We start from the raw sequence: 13195 nt of genomic DNA, 5'->3' as shown, positions 1-13195 counted from the left end.
CAGGAGAGAAAGCTTACCACGTGTTGTGAGTCATCATTTGATTCATATTTAGTTTCTTTTGTCTTTTATTAGCATATTTGGTATTGGAGTCATCCAAAAGTCATTGAAAGTAATCCAGTTAAAGTAACCCTACCCAACCCTGATGATGGCGCTGTTCCACTCTCGTACTGTACCGAGATGAAAACTCTGCCAAGTCACCTTGTAAACACAAAATTTCAGGCCCGCCTGCGTGACGCATGCTGACACACGCATCAGCATTCCTGCGCGGACACGCCTATCCGAAGCCCTTGTGCACCTTTGTTGCAGTGAGCTTCGCACAAAACATTACATGAGAAGCAACTTCCTGGATTTTGAGACTATCCACTTCATAAGTGGCCCCGTGACCCCTCCAGTCGAGGTTCCTGAGAGATCTGGATGCAGAAGATGGCAGGTAAAGAGGGTGGCTCGGCATCCCACCGAGTGTTCTTCAGCACCGGGGTCATGGAAAGAGGTTTGTCGGAGGAAGCGGTGGCAAACGCCTGCAAGGATGGAGATCCTGCCACCAAGGTCAGCTTGCTCGCCCTAACATCTCTTTAAATGTACCGTATTTTCCGCACTATAAGGCGCACCGGGTTATAGGGCGCACCCCCAAAAGATAGTTTTTGGTCCTCTATTTTCCATACATAAGGCGCACCGGATTATAAGGCGCTACAATGGGAACGTGGAGAAAACAGTCAAATAGTTCAGTCCAACTTCTTACCCCCTTAACATTCCCAAAGCTTGCAAAGAAGCAAAAATAAATGTCTTGGGATTCAAGAAATGCCAAACATTTCTTAGTTTCCATTTGATTTTTTTGCTGGCAACTGTGTGGACAGCAAAGTAAGAATTTTATTGTGAAGGGAAACGGGGTTCTTTACTGTGCATATGACGATAAACCCTTTGAATTGAATTGAGTTTCAAAATAGACTCATCACAGAAACATCAAGATGGTTCTAAAACAAGATACCGGGAAAATATAAAGCCGCATAGCTCACCGAAGTTCTCTTGCAGCCATCACGTTCAATAATGATACGCAACCATGGTCTTCTTACAACCGTGAGTGTAGTAAATCCAGGAGAGTCAAATATTTACAAATACAGAATAGTCAAAAATGTTTTCTCTATGCCGTAGTGCAACCCAACGTGTGATTCACATTCATCTTTTTCGGCCAATTGCAGGGTTTGTTTTGCCCCTTTAGCCTATGTGAGCCTGTAAGTGATAAAAAGGATCCGCCCCCTTTTAGCCAATAGTGACTGATTCAAATGATGATTGACACATTGGTTACGAAATGAAACGCCGGTATCCCAGCATACACCACGGACTACTTGGCGTTCTGGGGAAAATCTAGTCGGCGGCTGCTTGCTTTAGTTGCAAGACTTTGCGACTTAATATTGATCCATATATAAGGCGCACTGTATTATAAGGCGCATGGTGTACTCAGTGTGTAGGTTTACATGCAGGGATTGAATTCTGTTTTTGGACCTATTCGTCCAATCCATCCATCCATTATCTGCGCCGCTTATCCACAGTAGGGTCGCGGGGCTGCCGGAGCCCATCTCAACTATCCTCGGGCAGTAGGCTGTCATGTCCTGCACGGTTGTCATGGTGGCCAGCTGGCCCCGCCCCTTGACACCGGCTGACCTGCATTTTCCTGATTACTCCTATGGGTACTTAAACGCGGCGTTTGGAACTGCCCTTTGCCAGATCATTGTTTACCCTTGTTGAAAATTTGTTGGTACCTGTTTATTCTTGTTTGACTTGTTGGACTTTGTTGCACTCCGGTGTAACATTCTAGGAGATTCCTGCAAGTTCTGTTTAATCCCGTTAAATGCCTAGTCTGTAGTAAATCGCTTGGACGTTCACTGTAGAAGGAAAAAATACATGCAAATAGAATTAAGTAGAAGAATACATTTTCTTATTCAAATTATGAATTCATTTTCTGCATTAAATCATTGTCGGTAATATACTGATTAAAGGGATAACCACAAACCTGTCTTTTTTCATTTTCTCCTTTTATACTTCCTTTCTTTCTTAACATCTTTATACAACATCATGATTCGTAATATAATGCATCAAAGCAAGTGAGCCGTTTGAGAGCCGGCTCTCTTTAATGAGTTGAGCCGAAAAAGCCAGTTCTCTAAAAAGAGACGGACTTCCTTTCACTACACAAATCGAACTCGTTTGACTTGATTGATTTGCCGTTTGCTGATAGTCAGTGTATACCGGATGGAACCCATAATTGACAAATTTACGTTTTTCCGTACAGGTTGACAGGTATGCGTTCACTCAAATGTCCGATAACCACAAACCTGTCTTTTTTCATTTTCTCCCTTTATTCTTCCCTTTTTTCGGAACTTCTTTATACAACAATAATGATTCGTAATATAATGCATCAAAGCAAGTGAGCCGTTTGAGAGCCGGCTCTCTTTAATGAGTTGAGCCGAAAAAGCCGGTTCTCTAAAACGAGACGGACTTCCTTTCACTACACAACTACCACGGAATGATGCATGATGGGAAATCCCCAGGCGGCAGACGCATGCGCACAGTAGCATCAAACCGCTCGCTTCGTTTGCAACGAAAAAAAGCGATACCGAGATAGAGGCTACCGCGGCGAACTCGTTCGACTTGATTGATTTTCCGTTTTATGATAGTCGGTGTATACCGGATGGTACCCATCATTGACAAATTTGCGTTTTTCCGTGCAGATTTTCTTGTACGTACAGGTTGACAGTGTGTAGTTCACTCAAATGTCGGATGTTGTGTTGTGGACTTTAGGACTACATGATGCAGCAAACCATGCTGAGGGTCAAAGATCCGGCGCGATCTCTCAATTTCTACACCCGCATCTTAGGAATGACGTAAGTGAGCATGCCAAAATACTAAATACATTGTCGCTTTCATGTAAAGAAAATAAATTTGGGGAAATTCATAGTTTTCCTCCTAAAAAAACGAGTTTTCGAGGTTGAGAGCAGGGGTCTCAAACTCAATTTATAACCAGGGTTGGGTAGGGTTACTTTAATTGGATTACTTTCAATGACTTTTGGATTATTTTGTTTCTGTTGCATTTTATGTTCGTTTTGCCGGAGATCAAAGAGATCAAAGCCAGGAGAGAAAGCTTACCACGTGTTGTGAGTCATCATTGTATTCATATTTAGTTTCTTTTGTCTTTTGTTAGCATATTTGGTATAGGAGTCATCCAAAAGTCATTGAAAGTAATCAAGTTAGAGTAACCCTACCCTGGTCGCATTTTATGTTCGTTTTGCCGGAGATCAAAGAGATCAAAGCCAGGAGAGAAAGCTTACCACGTGTTCTGAGTTATCATTTTATTCATATTTAGTTTCTTTTGTCTTTTATTAGCATATTTGGTATTGGAGTCATCCAAAAGTCATTGAAAGTAATCCAGTTAAAGTAACCCTACCCAACCCTGGTCGCATTTTGTCTTAGTTTTGCCAGAGATCAAAGAGATCAAAGCCAGGAGAGAAAGCTTACCACGTGTTGTGAGTCATCATTTTATTCATATTTAGTTTCTTTTGTATTTTATTAGCATATTTGGTATTGGAGTAATCCAAAAGTCATTGAAAGTCATCCAGTTAAAGTAACCCTACCCAACCCTGATCGTAGGGTATTAGGCGGGAAAACGGGTTGTTAGCCGGGACTGGAGATTAAAACGTGGTCGGGGTCAAAAAGCGGGTTGTTAGCCGGGACGGGAGATCAGAACGTGGTCGGGGTCAAAAAACGGGTTGTAGCAGAAGACAAACGAGAAATCAGGAACGGCGGGTGAAAAACAGGACCGACGGGAGTCAGAGTCAAAAAATGCTTGCCTTGTGAAAACAGAGGTTCGCTGACGGACTGACAATAGACGAGTGAAAGGACGGACCTCAAGTAGGACAGGGACCCAATCAGATAATGAGTCATTGTAAAAGTTTTATTATAAAGTCTTTTTCCATTTTTTTTTTTATAATTTGAATTAATTTTTCCCTTATATTTGAGAAAAGACATTTACTTGCATGAAAATCCATTGCGAGTCAGGATTTAGCTTACCACGTGTTGTGAGTCATCATTTGATTCATATTTAGTTTCTTTTGGCTTTTAATAGCATATTTGGTATTGGAGTCATCCAAAAGTCATTGAAAGTAATCCAGTTAAAGTAACCCTACCCAACCCTGTTTATAACTCAATATATTTTTCTTCTGCAAAAAATCAAATACCAAAGAGAAAAACTAACTATTAAAGAGACAGTGTGTGATACTTAGTGCCTCCTAGTGGTACAAAAACGTTCATACAGTTGAATAAAAAAACATTGATTTGAGTAGAAGCCAAAAATACATGAACTACCATGCCATGCCAATGAAATTATATATATTTTTTTAAAATCTAAAGGGAAGAATTTGACTTTTACTCTATGGAATTTCCCACTTAAGTCGCCGCCATGTTTGTTCGTCATCCTGCTGCCACGGTATGCCGTGCATCAAAAGACAGACAACACAGTGCCATCTTGTGGAGATTGAACAATTAATAACAAAATAAATGAACATGTAATTAGTAAATAATAATGATGATTGAATTAGTCAATGTCTCTCTCTCCATGTGTGGGTCTGTCTGTCTCTCTCTCCCCCCCCTCTCTATCTCTGTCTGTTTTACTTTCTGTCTCTGGTTTTCTCGATCTGTGACTGTCGTTTTCTCTCTCTCTGTCTCTCTGTCTATCTTATTTTTTTCACTCTCTGTGGTTGTCTTTTCTCTCTCTGTCTGTCTGTTTTGTCACTCTCTCTGTCCGTCTGGCTGGTTGTCTCTCTCTCTCTCTCTCTCTCTCTCTTTCTCTCTCTCTTTTTCCCTGCCCCTCTCTCTCTTTATCTCTGTATGTCCTGTTTTCTGTCTCTGGTTTTCTCAATCTGTATTTGTTGTTCTCTCTCTCTCTCTCTCTCTCTCTCTCTCTCTCTCTCTCTCTCTCTCTCTCTCTCTCTCTCTCTCTCTCTCTCTCTCTTTGTGTTCGTCTCTGTCTTTCTCTCTCAGTGTCTGACTGTCTTTTCTCTTTCTATCTGTCTCTCTCTCTTGTCACTCTTTTTCTGTTTGTTGCTGTCTCTCTCTGTGTCTATCTTGGTGTTTCTCTCTCTCGCTCTCTTTCTCTTTCACTCCTTCTCTCTCTCTCTCTCTCTCTCTCTCTCTCTGTCTATGTTATTTTTTCTCTCTGGCTTTTCTCTCTATCTGTCTGTCTGTTTTGTCCCTCTCTGTCTGTCTGACTGGCTTACTCTCTCTCTCTCTCTCTCTCCCTCTCTCTCTTTTTCTCTCTCTCTCACTCTTTCTCCCTGCCCCCCTCTCTCTCTCTATCTCTGTCCGTCCCACATTCTGTCTCTGGTTTTCTCGATCTGTGTTTGTCGTTCTCTCTCTCTCTTTCTCTCTCTCTCTCTCTCTCTCTCTCTCTCTATTTGTGTCCATCTCTGTCTTTTCTCTCTCTGTGTCTGTCTGACTTTTCTCTCTCTCTCTGTCTCTCTCTCTCTGTCTCTCTGTTTTTCTGTCTACTTCGCTCCGTCTCATGCCTTTTTTTTTTTGTTGTTGCCAATTTCGAACTCTGCCAAACTAATTAGCACAGAGCTAGCATCCATATCAAACTCGCGTGGGCCGAACTGACATTAAGCTTTCATATTAAGGCGGAGGCCCTAAACTATATTCGCGGAATGGCCCCTGGGCCACGGGTTTGAGACCCCTGATTTAGAGTATTTATCACGAAACAACAAAAGTATTGTATGTATTAAAACACTTTTGCTTTTGTTTACCCGTGTGTCAGGCTGTTGCAAAAAATCGACTTCCCGTCAGTGCGCTTCACCCTTTACTTCCTGGGCTTCGAGAACAAGGCGGACATTCCGTCCGACATCCGGGAGAGGACAGCGTGGACTTTTTCACGCCGAGCCACCTTGGAGCTCACCCAGTAAGTAAACCGTCCGTTTAGAGCAGGGGTGGGCCAACTACGGGCCGCAGGCCACATGCAGCTTTTTAATTAGGTGTTCTGCCGAAATGTCCTACCCATTGAGGCGTCCTACCGTTGGCTGACCAAGGCGGCAGCAGTTCTGGTTTCTTTATAATCAAGTCAAACCGGCAACACTCAAACTCGTCTTTGCTGACCCACCACGCTCCAATCACCCGCTCCGGCTACTTGTCCCATTTTTGCCCACCGACTATGCTCCGATCTCCCGCTCCGGCTACTTGACCCGTTTTTGCTCACCGACCACGCTTCGATCTCCTGCTCCGGCTACTTGACCTGTTTTTGCCCACCGACCATGCTCCGATCTCTTGCTCCGGCTACTTGACCTATTTTTGCCCACCGACCATGCTCCGATCTCCTGCTCCGGCTACTTGACCCGTTTTTGCTCACCGACCATGCTTCGATCTCCTGCTCCAGCTACTTGACGTGTTTTTGCCCACCGACCATGCTCCGATCTCCTGCTCCGGCTACTTGACCCGTTTTTGCCCACTGACCACGCTCCGATCAGCCGCTCCGGCTACTTGACCCGTTTTTGCCCACGACCACGCTTCGATCACCAGCTCCGGCGACTTGACCCATTTTTGCCCACCGACTATGATCTGATTTCCCGCTCCGGCTACTTGTCCCATTTTTGCCCACCGACTATGCTCCGATCTCCCGCTCCGGCTACTTGACCCGTTTTTGCTCACCGACCACGCTTCGATCTCCTGCTCCGGCTACTTGACCTGTTTTTGCCCACCGACCAAGCTCCGATCTCCTGCTCCGGCTACTTGACCTATTTTTGCCCACCGACCATGCTCCGATCTCCTGCTCCGGCTACTTGACCCGTTTTTGCTCACCGACCATGCTTCGATCTCCTGCTCCAGCTACTTGACGTGTTTTTGCCCACCGACCATGCTCCGATCTCCTGCTCCGGCTACTTGACCCGTTTTTGCCCACCGACCACGCTCCGATCAGCCGCTCCGGCTACTTGACCCGTTTTTGCCCACGACCACGCTTCGATCACCAGCTCCGGCGACTTGACCCATTTTTGCCCACCGACTATGCTCTGATCTCCCGCTCCGGCTACTAGTCCCATTTTTGCCCACCGACTATGCTCCGATCTCCCGCTCCGGCTACTTGACCCGTTTTTGCTCACCGACCACGCTTCGATCTCCTGCTCCGGCTACTTAACCTGTTTTTGCCCACCGACCAAGCTCCGATCTCCTGCTCCGGCTACTTGACCTATTTTTGCCCACCGACCATGCTCCGATCTCCTGCTCCGGCTACTTGACCCGTTTTTGCTCACCGACCATGCTTCGATCTCCTGCTCCAGCTACTTGACGTGTTTTTGCCCACCGACCATGCTCCGATCTCCTGCTCCGGCTACTTGACCCGTTTTTGCCCACCGACCACGCTCCGATCAGCCGCTCCGGCTACTTGACCCGTTTTTGCCCACGACCACGCTTCGATCACCAGCTCCGGCTACTTGACCCGTTTTTGCCCACTGACCACGCTTCGATCACCCGCTCCGGCTACTTGACCCGTTTTTGCATATCGACCACGCTTCGATCCACTCGTTTTTGCATTCCGACCACGCTCCTCCTGCCCAGCGAGCAACGGATCAGTGTTGTTTGTTTCCCCGCACCTGACTTCCTCGATTCTCTAAAAAACCTTTGTGTGTCATGTTACACGTTTGGGTCTACCTTCTGGTTCTGACACCTAGTCTTATTGCATTTTGGGTGTTTTGAAAAGGGACATAATTTATGACCTTGCTTTGAATTTGTGTGTTTCAAAACCAGATTGATTAAATAGTTGATTTATAGACAAAAAGAAATATAACATGTTCTTATTGGTCGCTGCTATTCTAAAAACACTCATCTCCATTTTATTGTTATTTTATTTTATTGCCTGAATGGAATGTGCAAAAATGTTTTTTAAAAACGCCCAAAAATAGATTTAACCGCGGTGTACCCGTCCCACCAAAGATCCACATTCACGCTGGACCGGCTGATGAGGTTTTTATTATCTGCAAATGAATGAGTCAAACACGTGATTAGCTTCTCTGCTGGCTTTGATCTCTTTGATCTTGTTCATATCAAAGAGCTTTCTTTTCAGTTTACATAAAATACATTTTAGAATATCAACCATCACAATATATGTTTACATCCATTTTAACAAGATACTTTTAACAAGAGATCGTATAGTGTTTTTTTAACGTTTACAATGAATTCAACATATTTTCTTTAGTCTGAATTTCATCATCCTTTTTATATACATGAGAAAATGGAAAAAAATAACAATAATGAGTATAAAAACGGGTACAATTTACCTGCAAATGAATGAGTCACAACACTTGGTAAGCTTCTCTGCTGGCTTTGATCTCTATAAGGGGAATTAGCATTTTAGCACAACATGCAACGTCCAGCAAAACTGGCATAAAAGGCGACAGAAATAAAACTAAAATAAATCTTAACAACCTCAATCACATTCCTGTGCATGTTGAGAGATTTGTCAGCTGTGGTTTTAATGTTTAAAATTCACTTTTTGCGGAGCACCAAAAGATCGTTATCACGGTAACAAACAGTATATATATATATACCGTAAATTCCGGAATATAGAGCGCACCTGATTATAAGCCGCACCCAACACATTTTAAGAGGAAAACCGATTTTGTACATACACAAGCCGCACCTGTATATAAGCCGCATGCGCCCACATTAAAAAATGTAACACAAACACAAAATTAACCCAAACCCGACTTTAAGTCCCACGATTGAAACTAAATGTCCTTCTTTTTTTTTGGTTTGAACAATTTTATTGACACTTTCAACAGCTATTAAACACATTCACAATATCATTATATCATATTCTAACAATATGAATTTTGTTTTGAACAATTTTATTGACACTATGTCCTTCATTAAAGTACAAAGTCCAAAAATCACAGCCGGCAAAATGAACAGAAAATGATACCGGTACTTAAGGTTTGATGCAGACCTGCAGAGTCCGGGTCTCTTTGTAGACTGCCAAAAACCCTCCCCTTCCTGTCGCAAAGTCTAAAGCCAAACCAAACCTTACCACATACCAGCAGGTGGCACTGTTGGACTCATCATTGCAGGACACTTATACAGAAACTATACAACATATTTCAGCAGGAATTTCAATAAAACAAAAGTTATTATTACACCCGTTACATAGAGATAAGTGTTTTTTAAAATAACAGTATTGAAGAGAAAAATCGGAAAAGCCTACATTAGTTTGTTCCTCACGTGTTGCCTAGGTAGCCAATTCGAGACTATCAGCAGATGCAAACAATAAAATCAATATTTTTTCCTCCTGGCCCTTTTACAAATTTTAATAACCCATTACGGCCCGTATCTAAATTAAGATTGATGAATTTTGACTCTACAGCAGAAGCAAATGGAACACGCGTGTCAATAAGTAACACGCTTAGAACCGAAAATGCCTCACGTATGAAAAAAAAAATGGACTTTTAAAAACTAACTTGAAATATGTGCGTGTATCCTTAATTGCCTGTTCCAGTAACTGGGGCTCGGAGTCAAACGAAAGCTTGTCATATCACAATGGAAACAGCGAACCTACTGGCTTTGGTGAGTACTACAACTGCCCTTTCAATTACCGTCAATTCCGGACTATACTGTAGAGTGCACCTGATTATAAGCCGCACCCACCACATTTTAAGAGGAAAACCGATTTTGTACATACACAAGCCGCACCTGTATATAGGCCGCATGCGCCCACATTTAAACACAAACAAAAAGTCCCGCGATTGAAACTAAATGTCCTTCATTAAGGTCCACAGTCCAAAAATCACAGCCGGCAAAATGAACGGAAAATGATACCGGTACTTAAGGTTTGATGCAGACCTGCAGAGTCCGGGTCCCGTTGAAAGTAATCCAAGGAAAAAAGTGTATATTTCCAAGGGTAAGGGTAGGAAAAATATATCAGATGAAGACATTTACTCACGCAACTCCTTTTTCTTTAACCAACTTTTTACCCCCTCTTCTTTCCTTGTCTGTCCCTCACCTTTAGCGGTCCCTACTTAAACTCGGCACCCCGCGTTTGTTCCGCCCCTCATTTTTCGTTCACCCGTGCAAAACATATCAGGATAAGTGTCTAAAATAAATACAAATACTGTAAATACATTACAAAACTATACAGTTGCAAATACATATTATACATGGGTTACACATATTTACAAAGAAAGACGGTACACCGAGAGAGTTTTCAAAGCTTTAATAATAATAATATAGCTTTAACGGTAGCAACACTCGAGCGCCGTTAGCGGCCGTTAGAAAAATTACATAAATTGGCCGCATCACTGAATAAGCCGCAGGATTGAAAGTTAGGGAAAAAAGTAGCGGCTTATAGTCCGGAATTTACGCTATGATTTATTGTAACAAAAATGTAACATTGTTTTTTTCTTAAAGGTCACATCGGTATCGCCGTACCTGATGTTGGCATCGCCTGTCACTTGTTTCAATCTCTGGGTGTCACATTCATCAAGAAGCCGCATTCTGGTAATTATCCTAAATAATTTCGTTGTTTTGAGAGAGAGAACTTAGCTAGTTCCTTAAACTTACCACTGGTTATATCTATTCACTGTTATTTTTCATTAAACTTCACAATTGTTTGATTTTCCTTTTTTAAAGTTGCAGAATTTTCACATTATATCATGAAAATTATTAAGACAGATAGTGCTGAGTGTCTGCAGGAGCAGAGTGAAGAACGCAATAATTTTGCCTCATGGCAGAGGGCGGTAGTGAGACCAAGGATTTTGATTTGTGTGGGGTCTAAGTAGTGTGTGAAAGCTATAAAAATTGGCCAACGGTGGAAGAAAATTCAGGCAAAGACTTGTTTAGTTTTTAAAACAACTGCAGCTGGAGGGGACTGGGGGAAGAGCAGACATTTACACACTCTCGGCTCTCCAGTCACACTCACTCTGACTCTCCCCCCGTCTGCCTCTGTGTTTTATTGAAATCACGAGACATGGAAAAGTACTGGCACGTTGAGACAAAAGACAAAAGACCACCCAACTGGAAAAGTACCAACACCTTTAAACACAACCAAAAGACGGCCAAAAGGAACGTCAAACTGATTAGAAATACACACCTTGAGCAAATACGTTTAAGCCTACTTTACAATTTGGCACACCCCTCTGCCCCAAACAATATAATTAGTGATAGTATTAGCAAGTCAAGCCATCCAGTAATTTTTTTTCTAGCTGCAATTGCTTTTTTTTCCACCGTTTTTTCGTGCCGGAATTATTGCCGTTGTTATCACTCTCTGCATTATGTTTCGACTGACACTGAAGAAATGACCAATTTTGTGTTGATTTTCACCTTAACTCGACGACAAGCTCCACAACAATGACGTAATCTCGAAGCAACGGGATCTCGTTTGCCGAGATCGGCGTGCAGACGAAAACTCGAACCGCGAGACCAAAACAACAATGGCTGATCTGCCTGACGAAAAGTTTGGAGTGCGGTAAATCTTGGTTAAAAAAAATAATCGGGTAATAAGGACAATTTTGTGTCAAAAAAGTTGCATCCCGGGGCCGCACATTGATTTGAGACTATGCGTCCCCAGCAAAAATGATGCTTCTAGGACGCAGGGACGCAGGCAAACCAGAACACTGTATATATAGTGTTTGTTACCGTGATAACGATGTTGTGGTGTCGGCAGGCAAAAAGAAAGGCTTGGCCTTCATCCAGGATCCCGACGGCTACTGGATCGAGATCTTCACTCCCAATAAGATGGCGGCCTTGATGACGCCTTGATGTTGGACCAGATGAAAAAACACTTGTTATCACAAAAACAAGCATCACGATATTAACGTAAAGTCATATCAATAGTATAGGGCAGACCTGATCAAAACCGGATAGCATCAGGAACAAAAAGCGGTTCAGTAAGTGTCCATAAAGGAGTAGGAAACGTTCTGAAACATTTTTAACGATGGTCTTTCTAAGAATGATTTTTGTCCCAGTATTTTTGGAACATCTTTTCTCTTTTTATTTTTATTTTTGGGGTTTTATTTCGCCTTTATTATTTTAAAATAAAAAAACCTTTTTGGATATTTTTAGGATCATTTATTCCCAAATTCAACTCATTGGCATTATTATGAAACACTGGCGTCTACTGGCCCTGATCCATTTCTTTGCAGATTTGGTAGTTGACAGGCATTGTGGGAAATGTAGTTTTTGGTTTCATCTGTTTATTTATAGACGCTCACACATTTTAATATGTTGCAAGTCACCTGGTATACTTACATATACATATGTTTTTTTTTAAATGTTATTAAGTTTTATTTACAAAAAAGGCACACATGTGCTATTACCCCTGTCATTTTGTTTTTCAATGTTATTATTTGTATTTTATTTTATTTTTTTAACACGAAAAAATACACACATTTACTGGGAATCGTTGATATTTTTAGATCACAATTATTTTTCAATGTTTGTAGATATGCTTCACTCTTAATGTTGTATTTTTTCTTTACATGTGGTTTTATTTACCATTATAAATGTATATTTCTTTAGTGTAAGCTACTTTTGTTTCTCTTCTTTGTCTCTGGATGACTTTAACAATGAATTTGTCAGTGGTGGGCCATAGGGGTCTGCAAGGCCTTCTCTGCTGGCCTGAAAGATATCTAAATCATGTGATGTTAATTATATTTTATCCATGAATGCTTAGTAAGCATGGGAGCGCCGCAGGGACCGTGCTCTCTCTCCGGTTCTATTCACCCTGTATACGTCGGACTTTCAGTACAACTCTGAGTCCTCTCACGTACAGAGGTTTGCTAATGGTACTGCTATCGTGGGATGTTTCAGAAGGGAGCAGGAGGAGGAGTACAGGAAATTGATCCAGGACTTTGTCCAATGGAGCGACGCTAACCACCTACACTTGAACACCACCAAGACCAGGGAGAGGGTGGTGGACTTCAGGAGGACTAGACCTCACCCAGAACCTGTAACTATCAAAGGAGAATGTGTAGAGTTTGTCCAGACCTACAAATACCTGGGTGTGCAGCTGGACAATAAACTGGACTGGCAACACAGAAGCTCTGTGCAGGAAAGGACAAAGCCGACTGTACTTCCTCAGAAGGCTGGCGTCCTTCAACATCTGCAAAAAGCTCCTGGAAATGTTCTATGAGATTGTTGTGGCAAGCTCCCTCTTCCATGCGGCAGTGTGTTGGGG

The 13195-nt window shown here is 42.4% G+C and overlaps 1 protein-coding gene across 1 annotated transcript; it reads left to right on the top strand.

Annotated features, from left to right (window-relative positions):
- The first annotated feature begins 205 nt into the window (after window positions 1–205).
- LOC148376732 (lactoylglutathione lyase-like) lies at window positions 206–12689 on the top strand. Its single transcript, XM_088350204.1, has 6 exons — window positions 206–546; window positions 2794–2876; window positions 5801–5941; window positions 9521–9588; window positions 10429–10518; window positions 11684–12689. The coding sequence occupies exons 1-6, from the start codon at window positions 415–417 to the stop codon at window positions 11776–11778; spliced, it is 609 nt and encodes a 202-aa protein (XP_088206330.1). The 5' UTR covers window positions 206–414; the 3' UTR covers window positions 11779–12689.
- Window positions 12690–13195: the final 506 nt, after the last annotated feature.

Source organism: Urocampus carinirostris, chromosome 1 (assembly GCF_059441175.1).
Source record: "Urocampus carinirostris isolate Australia breed hairy pipefish chromosome 1, RoL_Ucar_1.0, whole genome shotgun sequence".
NCBI lineage: Eukaryota > Metazoa > Chordata > Actinopteri > Syngnathiformes > Syngnathidae > Urocampus > Urocampus carinirostris.
Note: the sequence above shows the minus strand (reverse complement) of the source record. Positions and strands in the feature narration are given on the sequence as shown.

What these genes read in the sequence shown, in the direction of transcription:
- LOC148376732 (XM_088350204.1), top strand. Translation starts at nt 415, where the DNA reads ATGCAGAAGATGGCAGGTAAAGAGGGTGGCTCGGCATCCCACCGAGTG. An exon ending in ATGGAGATCCTGCCACCAAG is followed by an intron (nt 547 to 2,793) that starts GTCAGCTTGCTC and finishes TGTGGACTTTAG; the next exon opens with GACTACATGATGCAGCAAAC. An exon ending in CAGCGAACCTACTGGCTTTG is followed by an intron (nt 9,589 to 10,428) that starts GTGAGTACTACA and finishes TTTTTCTTAAAG; the next exon opens with GTCACATCGGTATCGCCGTA.